The sequence below is a fragment of the Branchiostoma lanceolatum genome, chromosome 8, assembly GCF_035083965.1.
Source record: "Branchiostoma lanceolatum isolate klBraLanc5 chromosome 8, klBraLanc5.hap2, whole genome shotgun sequence".
Taxonomy (NCBI): domain Eukaryota; kingdom Metazoa; phylum Chordata; class Leptocardii; order Amphioxiformes; family Branchiostomatidae; genus Branchiostoma; species Branchiostoma lanceolatum.
The window spans coordinates 2,464,059-2,479,354 of record NC_089729.1 but is presented as its reverse complement, the minus strand read 5'-3'; the positions used below and the strand labels follow the sequence as shown (position 1 = coordinate 2,479,354).

Genomic DNA, 15,296 nt, shown 5'->3' with positions numbered 1-15,296 from the left:
AGTGCGTACAGGCACCAGAACATAATCTCCTTGGGTGGCTATAAAAACTCCCTTTGCCAGTTGGATATGGTCTTTACCACCATTAGATCTGCTTAGAGATTACAAGAACACACATTTGATACTGCACACACACAAGCATGTAAACAAATTAAACGCACACACACACACACACACACACACACACACATACAAACGCACACACACAATTTAACACACATTCGATCTGTTACAACCTGAATCCACCATGACTTCCACATCACTGCCTCACTCTCACTGACACCACAACAATTCCCTTCGTTATAACCATGGAAAGTTGCCTACATCTAGATTCTGTATTCTTGTTCATCACACCATGCCTTACAACGATGGGAAGTTGCATACATCTAGATTATGCAACTTTTTATATGAGGGGCACATTGCTACAACATGTAGGCCACACCAATTTCATTAGTTGGTTCTCGTATTTGCAAGATAAAAATACTGCTGTTCAACATGAAAGTTCAACATGAAATCAGTCTGAGAAGAAAGTCCGTGCCTTGGTACACATAGTTTCAGGAATGAATTGTTACAACATGTATAGGCCACACCAATTTGATTGCTAGTAGTTGATTCTCTGATTTACAAAAAAACAAACATTATAAAATCAGTCCGAGGAGAAAGTCCGTGCCTTGTTACAAACAGTTTCAGGAGTGAAATCCTAGTCAGATTCAAGTGTTCCTCCCATCCCTCTGTCTTCTTGTCATACTCGCATGAGCGGTGGGTTGTTATCGATGGTGTCTACTCTGTCCAGGGCGCGGTACTTGGAAAGCGGGGCCCATTTCTCTCCTTCCACTGCCTTTCACCTCCCCAACCGAAGTCAGGTACCCATTTTCCACCTGGGTAGAGTGAGGAAAGTCGTGTCGAGTGCCTTTCCAAAGGACACAATTTCTAGCCAAGAAGAGCACCCGTATACGTATCCGCTCTACCCACAGGCGGTAGGCAAAGGTATTGTCGTTGAATAGCTGCTGAAGTTCCGATCGTGACGAAGTACTCGGCGCGGGGATCACCCGTGCCGAGCTTCCGAGCGAAACCCGAAGCGATGCCAAAGGCACGAGCGGGGGGTTCGGAGAGCCGAACAGGGTTCGGTGTTCGGCGGGCCCCGTGTTTCTTTGAAAGTAAGAGGTAATTAGCAAAGGACGACGGGAGAAACCATCCCCGCTAATGAGGGGGGGGGGGATTTCCGGAGTGAGCGACGGGAGAAACCGTCTTCGGGAGCATTTGAGCGAAAACATGTACCGCGGCGGTTACCCAACATGAATACCGTAGCCTAAAGCCCGTGGTCGACCTTGTGTCTGCTAGCCTAACCTACACCCGATGAATTGAAACTGATTGGCATTGTTGGATGCTTTTTTCACAGGGTAGAAAAGTTTGCCAAAAGTGCAACCTCACTGAACCAAAATAGTGATTTCGCTGGTCAACAAAATGTAATATCATGTTCATGTTTTCTAAAGGATAGCATATATATGTCGTCATACTGTAAATGCATTCAAGTTCGCATGTTTTTAATTTGGCGCTAAGGGGAAAATGGAGTGTTCACGGTGGTTTTATGTTCGCGGCAGTGCTATAGTCACAGAAATGTTCGCGGTTGTTTTAAGTTCGCGGTGAAACGGTCGCCGCGAAAACCGCTAAAATAAAACCAACGCGAACATATCTGCATTAACAGTACCTTTTACAGTTATTGGCATATCTAATCCTAAGTTGAATATAATCAGACGTCCCTAATTTCTGGCGCCTTTCCAAATTCTATAAAAGAAACATGAAATTTTCAAACGAAAGCAAAGAAATAACACAGTTTATTTAGTCGATTTCCCCGTACAGAATGTTTTCCACCGATCCCTCAGCCTCGGATTCAGTCGGACCGTACCTCGTGGTGACGTCATCAGCAGTCTCGCACAGCTCATTCTCCGTGAAGCCTACGTCACGGGTTTGATTGACAGCTGGGACAGGTGACATGTTCTTAATCCGGTCGCCATGTCTGGGTTTTACAGATTTCTCTGCCCTCCCGTCGTCAGGCATGGCGTACAGATGCTCTGCGGATCATCGGTCCCGCCGTTTAATAGTGACGTATCGGGCTCCAAGGCTGGACAGCCCCACACTTTCGCCAGGGGGCGCGCCTACACGGCTGCTGGTAAACTCCTGCTGGGTCCCCCGAATGGTAGACTCTACCAGTCTCCCCCGGTCGCTGGGAAAATAGTAGAAATTGGCCAAATAGAGTCAAATGTTTGAAGGGAGTCGGCTACGGAGAGAGGGTCAAATTGTCCTCGGTTGCCAATTTGACCCTCTCTCCGTAGCCGACTCCCTTCAAACATTTGACTCTATTTGGCCAATTTCTACTATTTTCCCAGCGACCGGGGGAGACTGGTACATGGTAGAGTCTACCCGAATGGAACGAAAATGGAACGAAATGGAACGAACTAAATCATATGTAACATAAGGAAATGAAATATCAGTAGATAGCGAAATATAAAGAACGTTGTAACATTCACAGTAGACGGGAATAGGAAGCAAATACATAATATAACGTGTTTTATTTCTTTAATCTGTTTGATAATAGTAAATACAACGTTTTTGTCGCGTTTGTGTGGCTAGATTCTTCCCTGAAAATGGGAGCGCCGCGTGCAAAGAGATCCACCGCTCTTCCTCTGTGTTTACCAACGATCTGTAAAAGAACTGCTAAAAATAGCAGGGAAAACAAGCAAACGGAACTGAGTATCGAAGTAAGGACTAGATTATACAGAAGTTGGTGGTAACATTGCATCTCATAATTCACCAAGAGGGCATGAGGCAAGCGTAATCTCATCATGTACTTATACAGCGTGTATGAAACTTTCCATGCACACTGTACCTAGATAAAATTACATAAGGTAGACAGGTAGAGAGTTTGTATATGTACAGTCTTTGATTACATACTTTATACTATACATGAATCGCAAAAAGAGTCAATTAGTATCTATCGTCTCGGTGGCTTACATAAACTATTTTTTACAGTTCCTGGGTATTATGGCTGTTATGAAGACGACCGGGACAGAGCGCTCAGTGGACACGAATGGGATTCGCACAGCCTGGCAGCCTGCATAGCATAGCATAACATATATAACATAACATAACGTTAACATAACATAACATAACATGACTTGACTTGACTAAAACACAAGATAAAATACTTAGATACTGACTTGGTGTCGCTGGATGAATTGCAAGAATAGAAAAGATATTAGGAGTATCCACTACAGCCTAATACCTCTTTAAAAAATGAACACGTTGTAACAGAGTTCCTCCTCGGCGTATGAGCTAGTGTCATGTTGAAACAAAAGAGCATCAAATTTTAATGGGTGTCTGTCAGAATCCATCTGTAAAAAGCGCAGCCAATAATGAATCACATGTGATCACGGCACAGAAATGGCTGTGACGTAGAGGGTGACGAACAGACAGTTCGAAGGAGTTCCAGATCGAGTTCGAACTCTGGTTGCTAGGGAACGGTTCTTCGTTTTCGCCTGTCAGTTCGAAACGGTCAGTTTTGGTCAAACGGTCGCCTGTCAGTTCTGGTCAAACTGCAGACGAGGAGAAGAGAGAAACGGTCTGTGTATTTCGGTAATCATCGTAGATATTCTCCTATAGTCAAACCACACAGACAAGAGGAGGAACTGGGGATGGCCTTGTCGTTCCGTCCTCTGCTGGGGGTGGCGCTTGTGCTCCTCGCCATGGGAGCAGCTGTTCAAGCCAAGGTACGCCGATGAGGGTTTTCCGAGGCGTAAACTTTGCACGCAACTCTCGTTGAAACGTAGGCCTTACGTTGTTGGGTTGTGGATCACCGGCTCTTGAAGTCTGTGTGTGCGGGTTGATCTTCGGATCTAGCCGGTTGGATTTTGTTCTGATTCTAGGGGGGCTTTCGGGCCTGCTCTGTTTTGTATTTGCTTCAGTTCGAAGTCTGGCCTATGGTGTATCTGCGGAACCTCGTGCCGTAGATTTCGCTTGAGTCTCGGGACGGGGGCTTGCGCTCCGCGCTAACCCCCGGTCTCAGTTTATGCCTCTATATTTGCGGGGGGCTTTCGGGCCTGCTCGGTTTGGTCTAAGGGCCGCTGCCAATGACCATTACTCCTCTCTGAAGTGTGGAGTCTTCGGACTCTCTCTACCTTTCTGAAACGTTGAGTCTTCGCACTCTTTCTACCTTTTGCATAGTGCCGACTCATTCCGCTCTGTTTCATCGGGATGAGAGCCTCTATATAGTAACGTACCCTTTCATGCCGATACTCATCATATCGGGATGAGAGGTTCTAATGAACTGTTATGTTGGTTTACTTGTTGGGAGGCGGGTTCGTAACCCGGCGTGCATGGCGTGGCGTGGTCACCCTTCCTGGAGGCAAGTTAACCTTTCTAAAAGAAATGTTTGGTCTGCATTTTGCCAAAACTTTTTTGAATTGTTTTACTCCCCAACAAAAATGTTCAAGCCAAGGTTAGTACGCTAGAGTTTTTGTACTAAAGTGACGGTGAAATTTCAGCCTAGGTTATAGATACCGACGCACACTACCATTTGTTCTGGCTAGATTTTGATATCTTAAGACTCACTACTAGGTATTAGTTGAAGATATATATGGGCGCGGCTACCACATGCATTATAGAAAGTGATGTGACAACAGTCAAGTACAGACCAATGTTTTTAAAAAAATAATCAGATTTGAAGTCAACCGGTTTCAAACTCCAGCTTTCGAACGATGGAACCGAGACGGTACGTTCCATTTTTCGCGCCGCGGGGGGTCAGGCGTAATGTTGCAACTTTCAGCCGGTGTTTGGAACATTTATAAAAGTACCGCTCAAAGTCTTGCCGTCGCGAAAAGGTTTTCTGAAACTCTTCCTAACAAGAGTAGTGCTATAGTCACATATTGTGATAATTCAAACACCGGCAAGTCTGAAAACCAAGATGGCTAAGTGCACGGGCCTCACAGCTATTCGGCAAAGGTGCCACAGACGTCCTGACCATGAATATTTCTTCCGTCCCTTCCGACCTTACATATCATCATGTACGTATACAGTATTTACCGATAAATCAGGCTACTACAGTACTGCACGTAAAGTGTGCAGATCATGTATCGCACATTCATGGAACTAGAAATAAAGTAGAATACTAATACTGTGACAAGCGCGAAAACTGTCAACAAACATTTTCCGCTTGGTCGCATATTTTATACATATCGCCTATACTACTATGTTGTTGCTGCTGTTGTCAATGATGTCAGTAAATAACGACTCCTTAATTTGATTTCATTCAATGCTACAAATAAATGCTAAATGCCATTGAATTGATTAAATAAATAAATGCCATTACATTAAATGCTACAATTCGGTCAGTAAATAACGACTCCATTGATTGCACATGCATTCGATGTTTGAAGATCGTGTCTATGTTCAATTGTGCCTTGTTAGTATTCGTGCGTAGTCACCATAAAAGGTGCCTCATAACACTGCACAATACTGCACCATGTACAGTACGTAGTACGTATTTAGACAAGGGGTTGGACGGGAAAACCTTTCGCGAACATAAAACCACCGCGAACATTTTTTGCATTTACAGCATTGCAAGGAGGACGAAGACTGTGGGTCCTCAGGGTGCTGTGTCGCCGGCAATCGCTGTAGTCCCCAGCCGTCCGAGGGGAAGCACTGTAAACCAGACGAAATCCGCAGGCGCACTGCGTGCCCATGCGGACCCGGGCTCAAGTGCGTTGAGCTGCCTTCGGCTTTGTATAAGTACAGCCTCGGTGTATGCGAGGTAAGATACTGAGTGATGAGAGAGAAGGCGTAATCTAGCACGTGTCTGCTAAGCATCCCAGGCTAGCCCTGGTTTGCTTTTCTGCCAAATCCTGCAGGAAGGCGATCATAGGAGCGAACCTGGGTTAGAATAGGGTGGAGACCAGACTAGGTATTTGTTTATTTATTTGTTTATTGGTTCACACAAATTGAATAAGAAAAAGAGTCAAATTAATATACAAAATATAACAATAGTACAAAAGGAGGGAGGAAACCCGGGCGGCTTTCCTAAGCCCTCCTCCTACTAGTAACCAAAAAGAACGATTCTATCGCTATCATACAACAGTCTATACTGCAGTCTATACGGCAGTCTATACGACATTCTATACGGCAGTCTATACGACAGTCTATACGACAGTCTGAAGCAAAATGTATTTCGTGTTCTACTTTACCTAAACGTTACCAATGTTTGCATTTAGAGGAGGCCCCGAACTCAGTGATGACAGCTAAATGTATATACACATGTCATAAATGAGTTATCTATATAGGCACAACAATGCAATGTCTGTCTCTCTGGAAATTTTGCATTTTTGTCGACTCTTCATCGTGAACGTCACGGAAAGCTTAGATAGCCGCGGCTTAGCCATTAGTTGATGTCTGCTTTGTCTGATTTCCCATGCTAATTCTATTATCCTACTGGTATTTCGGGTGATACGGAATACCCCGTGTTGTATTCTATATTTACATTGTAACTTATTCTTGTTAAAATGTGTGGACTAAACAAACGATAAACAGCGGACTTAAATCATGGTTGCTTTGTTCTTTTGTACCGTCTCTAGAAGTGGGAACCGCCGCGCCCGAAGCCTAGGCCTAAGGTATGTATTTTGAGCCCTAGCTAATGGACGACCACACAAACTTGTTTCGTCATCGGGGATATTGCTCACAAGCTGAGTGTGAAACTGTCATCGCGCATGCCCGTCAGAAATGAACGCATTCGAACGACATTCCCCGAACCCAAACCGGCATCTAATCACTTACCGCCGGCGGCCCAGCGCCCTCACATATGTTGTCAAACATTTCCGGATATCGCTATGTCGGTTGCTGTTCCCCTCCCTCACTTGCGTAAAATCCGGAGAAAACCGGCTTATTTCTTACCCTCCGGGTTCGGGGAACGTCGTTCGAACGCGTTCCATCTTATACAGACCATCGCGATGACATGGACAGTTTGTGAGCAAAACACCCCTTATGACGAAACCAGTCGGCGTCACGCTCGTACCCAGCGCCCCCGAGAAGCCATAGGTTTAAATCGTGGGCTTAGAAATAGATTTATGTCAGATCAAGCTCAACAAAATAAACTTTCTAGAATTCACAGCTGTCTGTTTTCTTTTGTTTTGTTTGTTCTTGACAGATCCTCAGAATAGTTAACTATGTGTGCACGCCAGAATGGGCGATCTTCTACAGTTAACCGTTATTTCTTCTAACTAGCACGGCCTAAAACAAGACGCAAGTTGACGATTTTGGGGGGTAAAATGCTGTACAATGGTGATACGTTCTGAGAAACGAAGATCTACAAAGTACCTTATTGTTGGCGCTGTTAAGATACCCCGTCACAAAGGGGAGTTATGTCACGGAAGGGATTTAGCCACGGAAGGGAGTTTGCTACGGAAGGGAGTTTGGCATTCTCCGGCCAATAATCAACACGTTCCCAGGACAGTTTGCTTCTCCCAGCATGCTATTGGCGGAAAATACGATCTCTTTCCCAGGACCGTCTGTGCGACGAACCCAGGCGCCGCGCCACTTAGCGCTCATGCGTATAATGTATTCCAGAAAAGACTCGTACACGCATTCAGTGTTGGAATAGTGCTGTTTATTAGGACGCTGCGGGGGAGCGTGAGTCGGCGTGGTTCAAATTCGTATTTATAACTAATTAAACTGTAAAAAAAGACGATTGCAAATAAACGGACCAAAAATTGCTAATGCTTCTAAAGCTCAAGCATTTTATTTTACAATGCAAGAAATATTTACATAGTTGTACTGGGTAAATATGTAGATCAGAAAAGTGTAAACATACTGTAGGTTTACGGTCTTTTCGCTGCATGTCAGACAGTTATTTACACCGATACAACGCCGTACACTGTATCTCAGAGAACGCTACGCAGAACAGATGCGCACAGAGGTCTGCACCTCGACTGAGTCAGGTACACGAGTAGAACGGATTTGATGAGTGACTTACACACTGCAGGGCTTTTGCTATACGGACGAAGACTGTGCGCCCGGTGAGTGCTGTCCCGGCAGACTGCGCCGATGCAGGGCCATGCCGGCCGAGGGTAAGCTCTGCAGTGATGCAGGAGTCCGCCATGGCGCCTTGTGCCCATGCGCAGACGGGCTGAGATGCGTTCATCAGAAGTACATTCCATCTTATGGGAACGTCTTCGGCTATTGCTCTCCGGTAAGTTAACTATACTGTTATAGGGGGGAATTAGCTCACAAACTCATCGCGCACGTCCGTAAAAAAGTGCGAAATGGAAACAGGAAAGGCAAGAAAATGTATTGCCATGGCGACGATTGAGTGACTATAGTATATGTAAGTGGTGTTTACAATTTTTTAAGCATCTTTAAAACATTCTTTATGTTTTGACACATTACAACTAAGGTGCCTGGCCACATGGCTAATGGTTAAAATGTGTCTACTTATTGTTGGACAGCCAAGAGACATTTGACATTTTGACTTTTCCACTAATTTTTTGATGAATTCGAATCCTTGATTCAAACCAATCTTCAGACAGGCTAATTGCCCGGGGTTCCGTTCTGAGAAATTCTCAGCTGATTACTACTACGCGTGCGAATCACATTCCTGGCATACCAAACCGGCAAAGCTCAGGGATTCATGGAATTCTTTGGAACTAAATACATAATATAACTGTTTGGCGTGTCCTGAAATGTTGTAAAAATATTGACTTTCTGTACCTCCATTTTTTCGCACTTTCTGTACTTCCATTTCGTTTCATTACGTTCCATTTCGCACTTTCTGTACATTCCTGCGCAGACCAGATGCGCATAGAGGGCTGCAGTTCGGCTGTGTAGGGGCGCACGAGTAGTCATTAACGGAGTCTGCTACCGGTACCCGTACCAGACTTATTGAGCCGGTTCGCATCTCGGATCGCTTCCCTGCCGAATCCTGTGGGAAGGCGATCATAGGAGCGACCCTGGGTTAGAATAGGGTGGAGACAAGACTGCTCATGACTCATGAGCCATAGATTTGGCTAGCTAGTGACCTACTCTTCTGTGGTGGGATCTTAGAATTACGTGTTGAAAAAATATTTCATCGATGATGTGCTACTTCTATTATCCTACTGGTATCTCGGGTGATACGGAATACCCCGTGTTGTATTCTATATTTACATTGTAACATATTGTTAAAATGTGCGGACTAAACATACGATGAACAACGGACTTAAATCATGGTTGCTTTGTTCTTTTGTACCGTCTCTAGAAGAGGTCGGAACCATCATACCGAAAGCGGCTTGAGGTATGTATTTTGAGCCCTAGCTAATAGACGACCACACAAACTTGTTACGTCATCGGGGATATTGCTCTCAAGCTGACTGTGAAACTGTCATCGCGCACGTCCGTAAGAAATGATCGCATTCGAACGACATTCCCCGAACCCCAACCGGCATCTAGTCACTTCACGCCGGCGGCCCAGCGCCCTCACATATGTTGTCAAACATTTCTGGATATCGCTATGTCGGTTGCTGTTCCCCTCCTTCACTTGCGTAAAATCCGGAGAAAACCGGCTTATTTCTTACTCTCCGGGTTCGGGGAACGTCGTTCGAACGCGTTCCATCTTTTACAGACCAGCGCGATGACATGGACAGTTTGTGAGCAAAACACCCCTTATGACGAAACCAGTCGGCGTGGTTCAAATTCGTATTTATAACTAATTGAACTGTAACAAGAGCTTTTCAAAAAAGCTGGCGTTTCGGCTACGTTTATGAGTGTGAATTGTCTTTTCCCTTTACTTGAAGTAAAATCTGCCAGAGGAAGTCACTCAAGGGCTGTTCAGTCTATAAGAAAAATTGTCATTTTGGGAAATGAGTACTGTTTTAATAGAGAAAGGCAGATTGGGGAAAGCAATTTTGAAGTTACGTCACTTAACTTAAGTGCTTTTGAAAAAGCTGGTCTTGGCCTACAACTTGTACTTATTTGTAAAATGTATAATAGGCTCATTATAAAAGCTATCAATGTAATTATGTACATGGCAAGCAATAAAACATAAAATTTGAAAAAGCACCATTGAATCATCAGCACTATGGTAATTAAGTGAAATAGAAGTTCATAACAGCTAAGGTTCTATCTAAAATGACTACCAAATGTCAAACAAATCAACAGCTACCTCATCCGTATTATTCTGGTTTCCGCATTTACAACATTTCTTCCTTATTTTCCTGGGTAATTTTGCTAAAATTCATGAAAATTCCCATAGTTTTGTGCCGAGCGGCGCCACTTTCCACGTCCGTGTTGTCTGAATGAAGTCGATACTGAACAATGGAGCATTTGCTACTGTTACAAAGGATCGCTGTTTTGCAAACAACATCAAGAGCCTCTGTTTACATCGGGGATAGAAGTTTAGTGGCGAGTGTTTTGCAAGAATCATCTTACCGCGCATAGGAGCCGCTGCACGGTATTTTCCATTACAATGAACAGAAAAATTCGAATGCCGGGTTTGGAATCTATGAACTCCTGTTCATAAGACAAAGGCCTTGTATATATTAAATGAATATTTAAAAATAACAAATATAAAATATTTCTTTATTTATTAATGAAAAAAAATGATATTCATAAATATGATATTGATAGATTAATATAATATCAATATATGTTTTTGATATTCAATATCTAAAAAGAAAAACAAAATCCATGCACGGACACGAACCCGGAACTTCTGGGTCCGAAGTGCTTCGCGTTGCCAGATGGGCCAAGCTGCAGTACGTAACCCGTCTCTCTGTACGTAATGCTATAACCTCACTATATGGTATCATTTATGCCGATTTTTGGTCGTTTTCTTGACGAAATCATTTTCATTTTTTTTCTTCTGCAATCTTGTGGAATAGATGTAATATGGTCATTTTTCAGGATATCAAAGTCCGAAACCACAATGCAATGATATTTCCGAACAGTTGTAGCAGTTACATGCGGTCGCCCTCCTGTGTCACATGCAAATCTAGCCTGCCTGCCTTTTCGTGCTCTCTTGCCATATAAGGCAACGGCTATACAAGGATTTGGGAACGTATTGCCATATAAGGTCTTATTGTGTGCGACACAGTGTTGAACCAAGCTTCCCTGGTTCCTGCCTGCAAGGTAAAAGCCAGGACAATGCGTTCCGGCGCGCATGCGCCGAAACGCAAAAAAAGACGATTACAAATAAACGGACCAAAAATTGTAATCACTTCGAAAGCTAAAGCGTTCTATTTCACAATGCAAGAAATATTCACATAGTTGTACTTGGCAAACCCTGTAGATAAGAAATAAGTGTCAACATTATGTAGGTTTACGTTTTTTTTCTTTGCATGACAGGCAGTTATTTACACCCATGCAACCATGGGCAATAGGCCATCGAGTTTTTGTTGAAATCGCTGTTGCTTTGTGCGCTCAACACACACTGGGTACTCAGTATACTGAATCATATAATAAACACGCACTGGGTACTCGGTCCGCTGCGTCCTTCTTGTCAGAGGGAAAGTTCGCGCAAAGGCCGACGGGAGTAGAACAGGTTTCGCAGTTTGCGCGAACGCGTTCGCGAACCCGCTGTTCGAGCCGACAAACCGCCAGGGCCCGGGGGCTAACACTTCACTAACTTCATAAAAATGACAGGGTAGGAAAAGCTACCCGTGGACAGCGTTACCACTTGATGTGGACAGCACATTTAGGTGACTTAGAACACAGTTCCACGGCGCTTTTTAGAATTTCTTTAAAAGTGGCTGATATCGACAAGATGCTTAACAAGGATGTCTTACATAGCAGGTAGTTACGTTTCACCTATTACTGAAACGTATAGATAGACCGAATTTTCATTTAAAAAAGGTCCATCCTTGAAGATGTAAGGAGCCATTGGGTCTGAAGTTTTTGTTGGGAGTCCTTACCGAATCGGGGTTCCATCTTCGAACGGTGGCGGGAAATCTGGATCAGTACCAGTATAATGGTACTGCTGGTAACGCTGTCCACCGGAAATCGGACTTTATGAAATGCCGCATATCTCCTTTAGAATTAGGTATTGTATCCTAGGGAATTCTACATGGCTAGTAAGTAACCCCGAGATTATAAGTAGTATCAACGTGTTTAATTTCATGGCGTTTTTTCGCCGAAAATATGGGCTTTTGAAACTGCATTTCCTACCTATCTATTCTTGTTCTTAACACTACCTAAAGCGTTCGGAAATCACTGTTCGGCTCTCGGCAATCTTCGGTAGACTTCGGCATCCGTTCGTGTGATTCTTTCGAATAGACGGCAGATCGGGCGTTGTGGTTGTTACAGTTAGTGTACGGTTCTCGGGAATCATTCAGTGGATTAAGTACACAGGTAGTGCGGATCGGGCGTTGTGGTTGTTACAGTTAGTGTACGATTGTCGGGAATCTTTCAGTGGATCGAGTACACAGTGCGTGCTAAAGTAAGTTCTCGGGAATCTTTCAGTAGGCCGAGTACACAGTCACTTAGTCTACGATTCACCGAAACCTTTCCGTTTGTTTGTTTCTTAGCGGATCATCGGAGTTTATATATATATATACGGCACAGTAATGCCTATTTCAACAAAAACTCGATGGCCTACCGCCTATGATGCAACAGGGTCGAACTGTGACCCGCCATACATAGTTACGTATGCCGTATCTCACAACAGGTGCGCACAGACGTCTGCAGCAGAGTCGACTGTGTTGTGGCGCAAGAGTAGTTACTAACGGATTTGAGTGGTTTACACACTGCAGGGCGATTGCGTGACGGACGAAGACTGTAGGCCCAAAGGGTGCTGTCTCCTTATCGGCAACACTCGCAACTGTAAGCCTCTGCGCCTCAAGGATCAGGTTTGTAGCAGCACCGACGCCCTCAAGGGCCGGGAGTGCCCGTGCATGGAACCGATGACGTGCGTGGGTGAGAAGTGGCATGCAGCTACCAAAACCCGCTACGGTGGTTGGTGTAAAGACAAGACCTGATGCTGAGTGATGGGAGAGGCCATAATCTAGTCTAGTACCCAGCTTAGACTAGCCATGGCTCGCTCATCTGAGCGCTTCCCTGTATGCGGAATAAACAAAAGATCATCCACGGATCATGTTTTCCTTGTTCTTTTCGGCGCCTCTCTACGTCTCCTTCCCCGCACACACCCCTACCACCGGTACTACTACATGTACAAGTCCCCCCACACACGCCTACCACCGGTACTACTACATGTACAAGTCCCCGCACACACCCCTACCACCGGTACTACTACATGTACAAGTCCCCGCACACACCCCTACCACCGGTACTACTACATGTACAAGTCCCCGCACACACCCCTACCACCGGTACTACTACATGTACAAGTCCCCGCACACACGCCTACCACCGGTACTACAGTACATGTACAAGTCCCCGCACACACCCCTACCACCGGTACTACTACATGTACAAGTCCCCGCACACACCCCTACCACCGGTACTACTACATGTACAAGTCCCCGCACACACCCCTACCACCGGTACTACAGTACATGTACAAGTCCCCGCACACACCCCTACCACCGGTACTACTACATGTACAAGTCCCCGCACACACCCCTACCACCGGTACTACTACATGTACAAGTCCCCGCACACACCCCTACCACCGGTACTACTACATGTACAAGTCCCCGCACACACCCCTACCACCGGTACTACAGTACATGTACAAGTCCCCGCACACACCCCTACCACCGGTACTACTACATGTACAAGTCCCCGCACACACCCCTACCACCGGTACTACTACATGTACAAGTCCCCGCACACACCCCTACCACCGGTACTACTACATGTACAAGTCCCCGCACACACGCCTACCACCGGTACTACAGTACATGTACAAGTCCCCGCACACACCCCTACCACCGGTACTACTACATGTACAAGTCCCCGCACACGCCCCTACCACCGGTACTACTACATGTACAAGTCTGCAGAAAAAAATGGTTTCGAGCCTGATTGTGTTCTCCAAGCAGAGATTTCGGTCGGGGGATAGTGTGCCGGGGGCCGCGATTTACGCAAGAAGCCACTGACTAACTATTGAAAGACTAATTAATCATAATTCAGTTGAAAGACTAAGTAATCATAATTCAGTTGATGCTTAAAAAAGACATGGTACTATTGAGATAAGAACATGGATCTCACCATTGGCAGAAGTACACGATTCCGCGTTAGCCATCACATCATTTCATCAAAAGGTTTTATAATGATTCAATCTTAAACCTGCAAATCCTGTCAATAACACATTTCTTCACACTATTGACAGGTCCATACTGAATGGCCTAGTGGATGCATGCGATACAAAATGTAGGTCTTGAGTTTGATCGCCGACCAAGTCATACCAAAGGCTTTAAAGATGGTACATACTGCTTTCTCTGCCTAGCACTCATCGTTTGGGAAAGGGTATGGAAGTTAAACACACTCCACTACCAGTGGACTAGATGATTGGTTTATTTCATATCATTAAAAAGTATCGCAGTGCACGCGACTTGTGCACTGAATTGAACTGGGACTACATTATTAGCTTCATAAAATTATTCACAATTGCCTTAACTTATATACAAGGTTTTCAGAACATTAAGATAGGTGTAGTGAAAATATTTTTTTATACAATACGATAATATGTCCGGGTACATTGTATTAACAATATAGATGCATAAACAGGACATGTTTCAGATACAATACAATTACATTACAGAAACCGCATCGGTGCTTAATCTATGCAGTAAAATAAAATAACACTCAGGTACTGGTACTTTTCGTTGTTATTCACAGCATGTTGCTGTTACGGGTCTCTTATTTAGTAATGATACCATGTATGGTATCGGGCTATTTCTATAGCGTGCTGTTCTGGTTTTAATAGTGTTCAACTGTTAACTATTGCGCGTATTCCTGCCGCTGACTTCTTGTCGGGTTGGCGGGAGCCAGTCGCAGAAGGTGGTAGAGTGAAGTAGCTTTCTGGCGAAAGATTCACAGAGGTAGTCGCGTCTTTGCTGCAACGTCGTGAGACCCAGTGTGTGGCAAGCATCCGAGTAGTTTGTATAGTGGGTCCCTAGGATAGTTCTGACTGCTCTACGTTGTATCCTCTCCAGTTGAAATCTCTGGGACAGCGTTATACCAGGTTGCCAGACCGGTACTGCGTATTCACAGGTCGGACGAATAAAACTCGTATAAATGGTGACAAGCCCCCTGCTGTAGTGATTGTACAAAGTTGTGTGGCCTAAGGGCTATCGAAAAGGAGGTGGGCACCACCCCATGCA

General features: G+C 44.8%; 1 protein-coding gene across 1 annotated transcript; it reads left to right on the top strand.

Annotated features, from left to right (window-relative positions):
- The first annotated feature begins 3,662 nt into the window (after positions 1 to 3,662).
- Positions 3,663 to 13,099, top strand: LOC136440348 (uncharacterized). Its single transcript, XM_066436340.1, has 6 exons — positions 3,663 to 3,764; positions 5,609 to 5,803; positions 6,621 to 6,656; positions 8,024 to 8,230; positions 9,275 to 9,310; positions 12,762 to 13,099. Exons 1-6 carry the CDS (start codon positions 3,690 to 3,692, stop codon positions 12,984 to 12,986), a joined length of 774 nt encoding a protein of 257 aa, XP_066292437.1. The 5' UTR covers positions 3,663 to 3,689; the 3' UTR covers positions 12,987 to 13,099.
- Positions 13,100 to 15,296: the final 2,197 nt, after the last annotated feature.